General features: G+C 48.0%; 1 protein-coding gene across 1 annotated transcript; it reads right to left on the bottom strand.

The window, feature by feature from the left end:
* Positions 1–2950: 2950 nt before the first annotated feature.
* LOC124663358 lies at positions 2951–6212 on the bottom strand. Its single transcript, XM_047201071.1, has 3 exons — positions 6141–6212; positions 3082–4438; positions 2951–2961 (listed from the first exon to the last, which is right to left on the bottom strand). Exons 1-3 carry the CDS (start codon positions 6210–6212, stop codon positions 2951–2953), a joined length of 1440 nt encoding a protein of 479 aa, XP_047057027.1.
* Between the last annotated feature and the right edge of the window lie 7959 nt (positions 6213–14171).

Here is a 14171-nt window from a genome sequence, read left to right as displayed (position 1 = left end):
CATAGCCTTCGAGGTACAATATTGATAGCCTTTCTTTCAGACTCGAAACAGAACATTTGAATAAGGTACATTTATTGCTCCAACTCTCGAACAGCAGAGAAGCGAGCATGTGCTTGCTTAGGTGGAACATCACTTGTCTTGGGTAGGTAAGAAATAGCAGCGGAAGATGATTTATCCTGCCCACCCATAGAAGATGGCTCATCTCCCTTCTTCATCTCTTCATCTTTACTCTCGAACCTTTCGGATCATCTTCTGTGTTTGCATCTTGCATATCCATGTCCACTTTATCTTTACCCTTATCCCCTCAACTTTAAAAAGCAAACCATAGCCTTGACCATCATATGTATGATCAATAGTCGTTGTTGGGATACACTCAACGCGAGTGACCTCGACCAGACATACGAACATCGAGTATGAGCTCTAGTATATTCCATATCAATTTCTATAGCCTTCCCTATCAAAGATCCAACACCAAAAAGTGACAAGTAGTCGCATCTCTCCTTATAACAAGCATCCATGAACACGAACCCAAACTTGTGAAAGGTAGAACTTATCAAGATCGATGGCTGACCATTCCTCAAAGTGTAAGAACATACTTGTGCCAGAGACCGGGACATTAATTATCTTTGTCATCCTTGCAAGATCTGCTTTAGAAGGAAATATAGCCTTATAAGCTCCATCTTCTGTATCCCTAAGATCCCACTGATGGTCGCCTGGTATAATCCATTCCAATTCTTTAACAATTTCTGGTGGTGATAAGATCCCTCCGGTGACTGAGATTTTTCCAACCTTTCCGCTGTCATGCTTAAAAGTAACATCCGATGAAACAGGAACCTCATGAAAAATAAGCTCATTCCGAGAAACTCCATATGTAATAGCAACAGGTTTCGGCATAGATAGCAATGGGCAATTGGCGGACACATGAGAGGTCTTTTCACAATACAAGCAAAGCACAGCAGTACAAGTTTCAGCAAAGTGACCGTTCTCATCGCATCGCAAACACAACATCTTATCAATCTTCTTCTGAGCACGAGAAGACAAACTTTCAACAGAGGATGTCTCCATATTCTGTGATTTATGAACATCATCTACCAGGCGAGAGGCTGATACTCCCTCCTGATTACCCTCTGTTCTCTGGGTCTGAGCCGCACCATTAGTCCCATTGTTCTCATAATTATTGAAATATCGCTGATATCTATGCCCATTGCCATTAAAACTACCAGAACCTCCCCTATAATTGTTATTGCGAGCACGATTCCCAGAATAGAATTGACGATAAGGTCGCTGTCTGTAGTTACCTCGATTCATTGATCCATAGCCATTACCATAGCCATTGAAACCCTCGTGATATCCTTCCTGAAAGGTACCAAAACCTTGTCCAGTAGGCCTATCAGTCCGCAGATTTGCATTGCCGCCACCCAGAGAAGAGTTCGGGGCTTGCTCAAAACGGCTAGCCTGTGGTGGCCTAGACCGAACATCATCCTGACCATTGCTTCCCAGGGAGTTGGTATTCCCGGTGCCACCCGCGCCCATATCATCACGAACGCGCACTGGCGTACTCCTGGGAGGCAGCGGCTGACGAAGGGGTGGGTTCGACGGTGCACCGCCGCGAGGCGGGATTGGGTTCCTAGCAGTCATATCGACCCTCTTCCTAGCCTCCAGACGAGACGAAGAAGGAGGAACGAAGAAAACCCTAGGGATCGGCTCTGGCAACCCCTGCTTAATCTGAACCCTTCGTATATTGGTTTGCACGCAAAAAGGTTTTTGCAATGGGCCTTTAGAAAATTCTCCTGGCTTGTCCATCTGTACGGCCTTATGCCTTGATGGCCCACAATTTTGAAAACAGCCAGATCTAGATCGACGTGGCTGATCATCGGAGAAACGAAACAATGGTCGCCGGCGTACTGAGCCGCGCCATGAAACTGCACGATTCCGAGAAGCACGCTTGATATTGTTCTTCCGGACAACTCTGGTCCATTCAGCGGCATTGAAATCCTCAAGCAAGAAAACTGTCGGCTCTAGGACAGGTAGTATAAACTTATTCACCGGCGGTGAAAATGGCCGCCGCATATGCGAGGTAGGTGCCGGCGAGCAAGGTCGAACTCGATCAGACGACAAAACCAGCGCTAGTGCAGCCTCTCTCTGCAAGATCCTATTTCTGAGACGTTTCTCATACCTGGATGAAAGGACGGGAGCCCTCTCCGTGCCAGAGGTCCGGTAGTCCTCCGACGATGGCGAAGAAGGAAGAGGACGCTGGTCATCCTCCCCTAGCGCGGCGGAGCACGGGCTCCAGAACTTACCCAGGAAAGGCGGCGTCGCCTCCTGCCCATCATCGCCAGGAGAGTCGCCAGGCACCCCTAACGGCTCCACCTAATGTGTTAATTACTAGCTCTACTAGTAATCACATTCTCATCCATCATAAATTACATTAACAACAATCATAAAGTGCCCAGGGGAAAATAAAAATGGTGTAACACGATTATTTTACGCTGGGTAGATATTATCTCCGTTCCAAAATATAAGCTTTTTTAGAAAGTTAAGTTAACCATCTAAAGGACTTATATTTCGGAACGGAGGTAGTATATATATCATATATGCATCTATCATTAAGAAATGATCATCGAGATGCAAGAAACTAGCATATTATTTATAATGTGACATTTTTTTTTGAAACGGGAAAAATGTGACATTTTATAATTTATACTTCTTGTATAAAATCTGAGCACTACAAGGAGAGCGTCTAATTTAGGAGCGAACAAATTTGGCATGAATCATACATACCAGGTCAATAGACAACATTATCAGAGGGTTACTCTCACCAATTCATAAATCAACAGTGAAACGTAGTCATTGGCAAGATCACTTGTGTTTCCCCATCTATACGGATCTACAAGTCCTATAACAAATCGACATGATTGTTGATTGGTATGATCGTTGTGTCCCTTATACTCTACTTAAACACTGCAAAGCAGCAAAACCATTAGAAGTAGTCGATGCATGAACTATTTAAATATGCCAGCAATATAAATATTAGTACTAGATTTCTATATGGATATTATATACGTGGAAAATTGGACATACAAACAGGGGACAACCAGATCAATGGACAGCAGACATAAAAACAGGGGACAAATGAAATGAACGATTGTTGATTGGTACCTGAGGAGAGTGCCCGCGGCAGCTCCCATGCCCGAACGAAGCGGGTGGCGATGCAGCAGCTGGGCGGCGCAACCAGGCCATAGACCTCGCACTCCACCACCTTGCGAGCACGCACGTCAACACCAAAGAGGTGCTCTTCCAGAAAGAAGTAGACGACGTCGGGGTTCTTGGGGTGAATCAGCGCGAGCGTGGGGATCTTCTTGGGCAGCCTGGTGGCCTTGTAGCTCTGATCGGCCCAGATCTCTGTGAACGTCACCTCGTGCTCCAGCGTCCACTCTGCTGAGTCTGGATCCGCCAGCGTCCAGACGCTCACGGTGGGACGAGCACGACGCTTGCCCATGTAGTACGTGTCCACGAAGCGCAGCTTGCCGTCGCTCACCCCGACGCAGCGGTACTGGTCGGTGACTCCCCAAGCTTCCCTGCACCTGAGCACCCTGTCCGGCGGGAACGGGATGAAGCCCAGGACCGGGTCGTCGGCGAAGGGGTCGCAGGTGAGGACGCCCCAGGAGAGGTCGACCCACCAGAGCCTCCCGCGGTGCGAGAGCGCGCAGGTGGCAGCCCACGACCGCGGCGGGAGAGGGTAATGGACGGCCTTCGCGACCCACTCCCCGACCTCTGTAGAGAAGCAGAGGAGCGTGGCCGTGTCGGTGCCGATGAAGGGCTGGAGCTCCGCGACCATGTAGTGGCCGCCGCCGCCAGGGGAGACGACAAGGCCGAGGAGGGCCTGGTGCAGGATGGTGAGCTGGGGCTGGGGGTCGGGGTCCGGGAGGTGGAACGCCGAGCCGGTGGTGGCGTCGAGCACGAAGTAGCGGGAGTTGTTGTACTTCCACATGACGCCTTCTTGGCCAGGTTGGTCGATGAGTTGACGGGTCGGGGTGCAGCGCAGGTTGGCCTGCAGGAGGAGCAGGCCGGAGGGGTCGGCGGCGAGGACGAAGGGGAAGAAGTGGGGCGTTGGCGGATCCGGGAAGACGCGCGGGGTGACGGTGAGGATCGAGACGCGCGGCGGCGCCGTGAGCGCGACAGAGGCGTCGCCGCCGTCCGCCGGCGTGGAGACACTTGGGATGCTACCGAGGATGACCCACGAGGACGGCGGCGGCGGCGCGGACGGAGACGCCATCTGTGGAGGGTCTTGGGCTTGGGCTTGGGCTGGCATGGCAACGAAGTGGAGAAGGGCAATGGAAAAGGCAGAGCGGAGCGTGGTGTGGAAGAAGGCGCAGAGGACAGAGGGCGTGGCAGCCTTCCGAGTTTGAACGTCCTGTCTCTCCTCCAATGAGAGCTCCTGCAGACATACGTGCCATTTTTCTCAGCTGCTTTACCTCCGACCGCAGTTCACCTCATGGATGAAGCGCATAGAGCAATGATTGAAGCTCGGTTGCATATATAGAACTAAAATTTCAATTTTGTAACTAGCCCCATTTTTATTCAAATAAATAAAAATATGCAGTGAGAAAACTTACTGTTCAGGCTTCAACAAAAAATATCCAATTTTGAGTAAATCGCATTTTGCATCATCCAAATCACCAATTGGTTCATTCTGCGTCAGGTTTTGTAAGTTGCTTCTAGCCATATGGTTGAGTTTTCGAGAGTTGGAGCATTTGCCCGCCGCTCCACTCTCAAGCATGAGCAGTAGTCCCTTACCTTGAGAGTCGCCAAGCGGGTCACGGCTCCTCTCCCTCCCCTCTCTAGCGGCCTCGCCGGCCGGAGTTGGAGAGGGAGAGGAGACCGGTATGTATATTACCTTAGGTCTAGTACTAGTTGTTGGCCTAGGTGCCAGTTTAGCGATATGTCGACGGGGTGGTTTCGGCGGGAGCTCGCGAGCTGATTCGGCTGGAAGATGGTGGTGCTCTGGTTCCTTGCTGAGCTCCGGTGGCTGGAGATGGCGAGGAATAGAGTTCCCCCTACATCCCTGCCAATAAAGCTCGAGCGTCGGCCTCCAAATCAAAGCGATCTCAGTGAACCTCTGATTCCCCATGGTGGTCGTGGTGATAAACAGGGGAAGAGGAGGTGACCAAAGATCGTCGATCTGGAGTATGGCAGGGAGACGACGGGCATGTGCCTTGCACGCTGGAGAAGCGGATTCTTGTGGAGTTCTTCAGCGGCGGCCAGATGTTGCCGGCGCTATCTTTGGCAAATGGAGCCACTCTTATCCTTCTGCGTGAGGATCTTCTCTGACCCCACTTTGGGAAGCAACGCCAACGACGCCCCAAGTGGCGAGTTCCCCGGTGGCGACGATGGTGCCCGAAGATGGAGGTCTCTGTTCGGCCACGGCGACCAAGGACTGGATCGCGTTTTCGAGATAATTTAAAAGAAAGTTGTAACGGGAGAAATTGAACTCTTGGTTTCCGGTTGGGGTTGCTACATTGTGTGTTCCACACATGCACGAGCCAGGTCGTGTGGTTGGAAGGTGTGCACTTGTTTTAAGTCATCGGCACACGGGAGAAATTGAACTCTAGACCTTCAACTACGGAGAAATAGCACCACATAATACCGGATGCCACTTGGGCTTGGGCTGGCATGGCACCGAAGTGGAGAAGGGCAATGGAAAAGGCAGAGCAGAGCGTGGTAAGGTTTCAAGTGGGGCGGGATATCCCGCCAGGCCGCTTGGCCGCCCCGCAAAAGAAGCCCGCGCGGCGCCGCTAAACAGCCCGCAAAGCTACTCGCGGGACAAAGCGGTCACGCCGCGTGAGCCGCTAACCAACCGCAAAAACGCTAAGTCCCGCCTCGTTAATCTTCAGCAATGCCGTCGCTCCATCCTCCAGCCGCGTGATTCGCCGACGCCGCCGCCCCCGCCCCCGCTCCCGCCCCTCCATCGATGCCCCGCCGCCTCTTCCCACCTCCCTCCCTCCGTAGTCCCCCTCTCGCAATTCCTGGTGGAGAGGTCGACGGCGGCGCCGCCGCCATCTCCACATCGGGACCGCCGCAATCTCCACATCGGCGCCGCCGCTCGCAGTTCAACCATCCACATCGGCGCCCCCTCTCACAGTTTCTCCATCCACATCGGTGCCCCTGCTCCCAGTTCCTGATGGAGTGGCCGACGGCGGCGCCATCGCCATCTCCACGTCAGGACCTACAAAGGATCACTGCCATCGAGACCTACAAAGGACCTCCAAGAACAAAGGAGCTCTTCAAGGTATGTGACCCAAAGATCTCAAAGGATCAGCTGCTAGAATCATGTATGCCATTTGATACTAGACTTATATTATGCCATTCCGTTCTGAGATATATCATTTACAATCTTGGTTCCCTGATTGGATAGTGAACCTGAAAATTATAATGTGACCTCCAGTAAACCAGCCCTGATTGGATTCGGAGGAACGTGGTAGCCTGGTAGGGGACCAAGTGGACCTTCCATGTTATGTTTGTTGTGAAGACCGGATATCAGATGATCGGCACATGATCGGTGTCCCATCTGGATTTCATATCAGTCGACTTTGACATGGTCTTTGTTCTGTTTTCTCTGTTGCCTTCTTGTTTTAGGTTGTAGGAACGTATGTACAATGTAAATCTACACTCTCACGACATAGAATTATTTCTTGTTGTTATAATATATATACTCCTAGTTTTGAAGCTCATTGATCAAACTACCAGAACAAACAAACCAATATTACTAGAGACCGAGGCTGCACACTCATCACTCATCGTGAGCAGTGCATCCTATGTTGGGCTGTTGGGAACACGAAGTGGCCGCTCAGGAATTTGTTTCTTGGTTCCACTCCACGTGCTCTACAGGCGGTAGGCAGTCAATTAAACGCCACTCAATTAAGCTTTATGCCTAGGGTATCCATGTCTGAACATTTTGGTGTCTGTTGTTCTCAGTATAAAAATGTTAATGCTGTTCCGAGAAATGCTTGGTTGTACTACTGTACTTGAACTAGTTGCGTCCTCGTCTAGTATGGTGTCCAGAAATTGCTTCTTCTTTCATTAATTGGAAATGGAGCCAGTTAACTGTTTTTTCAGCCATGTTTCTTATCAAGTTTGATAAGCGTTCTTATCAAGTTTTTCTTACTGGTACCATTCATGTGATTCGTGATGTACCGGGCGTTTACTGAGATTTTTTTTATAAGGCTTGCCCCTAATTTTCTAAAGATGATGTTGCAGTATTCGCGGTCTTACATAGTATACTGTCTTACTAGTGTTTAATCCTGTTGTTTTATGAGGAAAGTTGCATTGGCTTAATATCAAAAGATCGGTGCCATTTATTTCTTCAAAATGGACCTTGTTTTCTCTTTTAACTGAATTTGTCTATGATCAGGATGCTATAAGTGGATGTGACAAGTCAGTTGGAAATCTTCTCTACACAGTGAGTACCTCTATCAATTCAATTTCTCTCTAGTTTATACGTTTGAGTTCTCTGTGACTTACGAGGTGCACTTTCTATTGGATGAAATAGGTTGCCACTAAATACCCAAACAATGCACTTGTCCATCGTCCTGCTCTCATCAACTATATTGTGTCAACAAAGCTATATATGCTTCCTTTTTGGTTCTCCAATGAACTCAGTCTTGATCTCTGTCTTGAGATATTCCAGGATATTCATTGTCTTGTCTGAACTGCTACTACTATACTCATCGTTGGCCCCTCAAACGTGATTTCTGCAATTCAGGTATTCTATTCTACTTATGGAGTGAGGTCTTGTTACAGCTTTTTTGCTCCTCTGCGCTGGTGGCCGGAGCCGGTGGTAGGGAGAACGGCGGCAGGGCAAGAGCCAGCGGCAGGGAGATGGTGGCGCTCGTGTCCGTAGCAGGAAGCAGGATGGTGGTGCGCGCTCGAGGCCGGAAGTAGGTACATGGTCGTGCTCGCGGCCAGGAACTGCCATCGATTGGGACCGGACTGCTGCAATTTTGAGATACCGAGGGAGACGAGGAGAATGCACAGCTCCCTGGTCGAGGGAGCTGCGGACGGGGAGGGACGGCGGAGGCATACGCCGGTGGGGGTGGTGGACGGCGGATGGCGAGGGATGGCCAGGAACGGAACGGAACGGCCAGGATGGAGACAGGCATGTTCTTTGATTTCAGAATTAGGAACCTGATTGGTGAAAATTTGTAATTGTAAGTGTTTTTATAAAATGATATTTGTACAGAGCGTCCGACTTGAGTACTCCCGATCAGCTCATCTAGCTGCTCTAAGCACACGGTCACGCAGTGACTTCGAGTTATGATCGATCGCTAGCTAGTAGCTAGCTAGCTGCTCTAGCCTCTAACCAGCTCTCCGTCTCGCACCTGTGTCATGCGGGATGAGGCGGGATGGTGCGGTTTGCCGCTGTATCCCGCGCCAGCTATAGCGGTATGATGCGGCGTTCCGCGAGCCTCCGCAGGGCATGAGCTGTGCCGCGTCGCGCTCTGGCGGCTAGCCACATCCCGCCCCGCTTGCAACCTGAGAGCGTGGTGTGGAAGAAGGCGCAGAGAGCCTCGGGGAAGGTGGGCGTGGCAGCCTTCCTAGTTTGAACGGCATGTCTCTCCTCCAATGCTACTCCTGCAGACATACGTATGTTCAGTGCCATTTTTCCCAGCTGCTTTACCTCCGACCACAGTTCACCTCATGGATGAAGCGCATAGAGCAATGATTGAAGCTTGATTTTTTTTTTTTTTCGAAACAACTGAAGCTTGGTTGCATACATAGAACTAAAATTTCAATATTGAGTAATCGCATTTTGCATCATCCAAATCACCAATTGATTCATTCCGCGTCAGGTTTTGAAGTTGCTTCTAGCCATATGGTTGAGTTTTCGAGAGTGGGTCACGGCTCCTCTCCCTCCCCTCTCTAGCGGCCTTGCCGATCGGAGTTGGAGAGGGCGAGGTGGCCGGTATGTATATTACCTTAGGTCTAGTAGTAGTTGTTGGCCTAGGTGCCAGTTTGGCGATATGTCGGCGGGAGCTCGCGAGCTGCTTCGGCTGGAAGATGGTGGTGCTCTGGTTCCTTGCTGAGCTCCAGTGGCCGAAGATGGCGAGGAATAGAGTTCCCCCTACATCCCTGCCAATAAAGCTTGAGACCGGCCTCCAAATCAAAGCGATCTAAGTGAACCTCTGGTTCCCCATTGTGGCCGTGGTGATGGACAGGGGGAAGAGGAGGTGACCAAAGATCCTCGATCTGGAGTATGGCAGGGAGACGACGGGCGTGTGCCTTGCACGCTGGAGAAGCGGATTCTGGTGGAATTCTTCAGCGGCGGCCAGATGTTGCTGGCGCTATCTTTGGCAAATGGAGCCACTCTTATCCTCGTGAGGATCTTCTCCGACCCCACTTTGGGAAGCAACGCCAACGACGCCCCATGTGGCGAGTTCCCTGATGACCCACAAGTATAGGGGATCGCAACAGTCTTCGAGGGAAGTATTACCCAATTTATTGATTCGACACAAGGGAAGACAAAGAATACTTGAAAGCCTTAACAGCGGAGTTGTCAATTCAGCTGCACCTGGAAACAGACTTGCTCGCAAGAGTTTATCAGTAGTAACAGTTTTATAGTAGTAGCAGTAGCGAAATAACAGTAGCAGAGTAACAAAGACAGCAGTAGTGATTATAGTAAACAGCAGGATTAAAATACTGTAGGCACGGGGACGGATGACGGGCGTTGCATGGATGAGAGAAACTCATGTAACAATCATAGCAGGGCATTTGCAGATAATAATAAAACGGTATCCAAGTACTAATCAATCAATAGGCATGTGTTCCAATTATAGTCGTACGTGCTCGCAATGAGAAACTTGCACAACATCTTTTGTCCTACCAGCCGGTGGCAGCCGGGCCTCAAGGGAAACTACTGGATATTAAGGTACTCCTTTTAATAGAGTACCGGAGCAAAGCATTAACATTCCGTGAACACATGTGATCCTCACATCACTACCATCCCCTCCGGTTGTCCCGATTTCTGTCACTTCGGGGCCATTGGTTCCGGACAGCGACATGTGTATACAACTTGCAGGTAAGATCATAAACAACGAATATCATGATGAAATAATAACATGTTCAGATCTGAGATCATGGCACTCGGGCCCTAGTGACAAGCATTAAGTATAACAAGTTGCAACAATATCATAAAAGTACCATCTACGGACACTAGGCACTATGCCCTAACAATCTTATGCTATTACATGACCAATCTCATCCAATCCCTACCATCCCCTTCGGCCTACAGCGGGGGAATTACTCACACATGGATGGGGGAAACATTGCTGGTTGATGGAGAGGCGTTGGCGATGATGGCGGTGATGATCTCCTCCAATTCCCCGTCCCGCGGAGTGCCGAACGGAGACTTCGGCTCCCGCGACGGAGTTTCGCGATGTGGCGGCGTTCCGGAGGGTTTACGGCGACTTCGACTTCTCTCCTGGCGTTTTTAGGTCGAGGCGAATAAGTAGTCCGAAGGAGGGCGTCGGAGGCCGGCCGAGGGGCCACACCACAGGGCCGCGTGGGCCCCCCCGGGCCGCGCCGCCCTATGGTGTGGGGCCCTCGGGCCTCCACTTCAATTGCCCTTCCGGCTCCGTTAGTTTCTCGGGAAAATAGGGCCTTCGCATAAATTCCGAGGTTTTTCCCGAAAGTTGGATTTCTGCACAAAAACGAGACACCGGAGCAGGTTCTGCTGAAAACAGCGTTAGTCCGTGTTAGTTGCATCCAAAATACACAAATTAGAGGCCAAACAATAGCAAAAGTGTTCGGGAAAGTAGATACGTTTTGGACGTATCAACTCCCCCAAGCTTAGCTTATTGCTTGTCCTCAAGCAATTCAGTTAACAACTGAGCGATAAAAGAACTTTCACGAACACATTTGCTCATATGATGTATATATTCTCATGTTATGGCTAATACTTAAGCAGTTCATAATAAGGTACATGCAAATAAGATCATCTAACAGCTATGTCAATCATGGAGAGGTACCAACAATTAATAATAAGCATCATGAATCATGTATATAAGCAGGATTGCAATGTTCATAAGAAAGTATGATAAAGTGGTATCTCGCTTGCCTGTATTTGATTGGCAAAACATAAATGCACGGGCACCTTTGAAGTTCATAGAAAGACTAGAAGTAGTGATTGTCAAAGATAAAAGCATCAAAGTTATACCACAATCAATCATATTTTGAGACAAGCATATTGTACTAAGAATGACAAGTTGTGCTCTCAAGATAGTACTCAAAGAAATAATGGAGACACAACATAAAAGTAAAAGATTGACCCTTCGCGAGAGGGAAGCAGGGATTAACATGCGCTAGAGCTTTTCATTTGTAAAGCAGGAGTAAAATTATTTTGAGAGGTGTTTGTTGTTGTCAACGAATGGTAATGGGTACACCAACTACCTCGCCAACCGGACTTTCAAGAGCGGCTCCCATGAATTATTGCATATTTATGTGGCACTCCTTCCAACCTTTCTTACACAAACCATGGCTAACCGAATCCTCGGGTGCCCGCCAACAATCTCATACCATGAAGGAGTGCCTTTTTATTTTAGTTTTATTATGATGATGACACTCCCCCCAACCTTTGCTTACACAAGCCATGGCTAACCGAATCCTTCGGGTGCCGTCCAACAATCACAAACCATGGAGGAGTGTCTATTTAAGTTAATTAATTCGGGACTCGGGAATCCCATTGCCGGCTCTTTTTGCAAAATTATTGGATAAGCGGATGTGCCACTATTCCATATGAGAGTCCGTCAAAAGTAAATGACAAGGTTGAAAGCTAAACACCACATACTTCCTCATGAGCTATGAAACATTAACACAAATTAAGAAGCATTTTGAAGGTTTTAAAGGTAGCGCATGAGAATTTACTTGGAATGGTTTGAAATGCCATGCATAGGTATTTATGGTGGACACTCTGGAATAACTTGGTTTTCATGTGTTTGGAGGCACGAGCAGCGTTCCCGCTCGGTACAAGTGTAGGCTAGCAATAGACTAGGGAGCGACAAATCAAGAGAGCAATGAACTTGTCATAATCATGCTTGCGGCAAAATAAATTAACAGAGGCATAAAAGTGATACAAGAACTCGAAGCAATATAGATCATCGAGGCTTAATTGACTTTTTGTTCAGTCATATGCATGCGTGAGCATGTGCCAAGTCGATATAAATGAATTATTCAGAGGAGGATACCACAATGCCATACTTACTTATGAATAAAACAATGCAAACAAACATCCATGACATGCTACTCATATTAATAGATTGGAGCTAAACATGAGAGATCATAAACTACTAGACTTTCTTAAATAACATATACCTCACATGAACCAACTAAGCATGCTCACATGGATGAGTATATGTACAAAAATGAAAACAAATAGAGTTCATACCAGCCTCTCACCACAATCAGATTGTCGTAGATCGTCATTATTGCCTCTTCACTTGTGTAGCTTGGATAATATGAAATGAAAACCACGCTCCAGCCACCGAAGACCATTGAACTCATAAAGAACTTTACAAACCAAAGAAGAACAGCAAATATTTTTGGTGTTTTCAAATTGCAAATAAGAACAAGAGGAAACAAGCAAACAAAGCAAAATCTTTTGGGTTTTCTTATAGCAAACTAGCAATAGCAAATAAAGCGAAACAAATGCAAGAAACCAAAGCAAACAAATGGTGAAGAGAAACAACAGAAATATTTTTGGTCTTTTTGTGTTTTGGGAAAGAAACAAAGCGAAAACAAGTAATAGCAAACTAATGGAAACACAGAAAAGCGAGATGGCAGAAATCTGCCAAAACCTGATAGCAGTACAGAAATCGATTTTTACAAAAATCTTACGTTGCTCAGTTGAAAAAGTGTTCAACTAATGAAAGTTAGATAACAACCTGGGGAACCTGCACAAAAATTTTCAGCTCAAAATGACGCTCTGGCTATTTTTGAGAATTTTTACGGTAACGTTCCAGAATCTGTTTTCAGGCAGCACTTCCCCAAATATCATCTTCCTCTCATTAGAAAACCACTCAAACGAACAAAGCAAGTATGTGCAAGTATCCAGCAACCATAATATGCAAAGAATGAGTGATGCCGGTATACCTCCCCCAAGCTTAGGCTCTTGGCCTAAGTGGAGTTCAATCCCATCGATCCCATGAAGTAGTATCTCCGTAATATGAAGATGGGTCGTATTCCGGGTATGTGCTAGAAGAAGCACCCGGATATGTGACGGTGTGGTCGTAGGAGGTCCCGACGTCCTCGGAGTCATGTTGCTGGTGGAACTCTTGTATCTTCATATGTTCATCCACCTCCTCCTTAGTGCACGACCATGATTGCCTGTCAATGCCGAGCAAACCTGGTTGGGGAAGAGGGATTTCCTTCTCCTCCCCGTCGAGAAAACAACATTCTATACACCATATTTTCTAAAGTAGAGTCAGTTGTAACAAAATGATGACTCTTCATAGCAGTAATATCGAGTCTCCTAGGGGCCAATGGCACATCATTAGGATCAATAGGAAGATTAAGAAATGTTAAAACACGCAGTGCAATGGTTCCTCCAAAAATAGGCCCCCTGGTAGACAGGCGGCGAGCAATAAGAGCACCGAGGTGATAGGAGGTTTGACCAGTAAGTGCAACATTCAGAAAAGCAAGATGGTAGCTAGAGATATTACTAGTGTTCTCCCTACCAAGAATGCTAGTAGCAATGTAGTATGCAAAATACTTAATGGCGGGAAGTTGGATGTTCCTTATCTTGCCCCGCTGAATGGTGCGACAATCATCATCGGTAATCCCTCGGTAGAGCTCCAGCAAGTCCCGGGGGTTGTCATCAATCCTACTTGCTGTACCTACAGGGGCAATATCCAAGGCACAACAAAAATCCTTCAATGGCATAGTCACGGTATTACCATAAATCCTGAATGCAACCGTTGGCTCATAGTGTTTGTTGTCGAACTGGAAACTCTCGACGAAAATTTTGGTGAGCAAGTAGTATTGCTCCCTTTCATCGCCCGTATAAGTGGTTAACCCTGCCACTGTTGACAAGGGTTAAGAAATCCTCCGATATCCCTGCATTCCTTAGAAAATCATAACATGGAAAAGTAGAAGCATTAGGAGGACCGTTGTCCTCTTCG

Source organism: Lolium rigidum, chromosome 6, assembly GCF_022539505.1.
Source record: "Lolium rigidum isolate FL_2022 chromosome 6, APGP_CSIRO_Lrig_0.1, whole genome shotgun sequence".
NCBI classification, from domain to species: domain Eukaryota; kingdom Viridiplantae; phylum Streptophyta; class Magnoliopsida; order Poales; family Poaceae; genus Lolium; species Lolium rigidum.
The sequence above is the reverse complement of the archived record's forward strand: the minus strand, read 5'-3'. Positions and strand labels throughout refer to the sequence as shown.

Coding starts and splice junctions, on each gene's coding strand:
- LOC124663358 (XM_047201071.1), bottom strand. CDS start 6,212: ATGGCGATGGCGCCGCCGTCGGCCACTCCATCAGGAACTGGGAGCAGG. Junction 4,439..6,140: donor CCGATGTGGATGGAGAAACT/GTGAGAGGGGGC, acceptor GTATGTCTGCAG/GAGCTCTCATTGGAGGAGAG.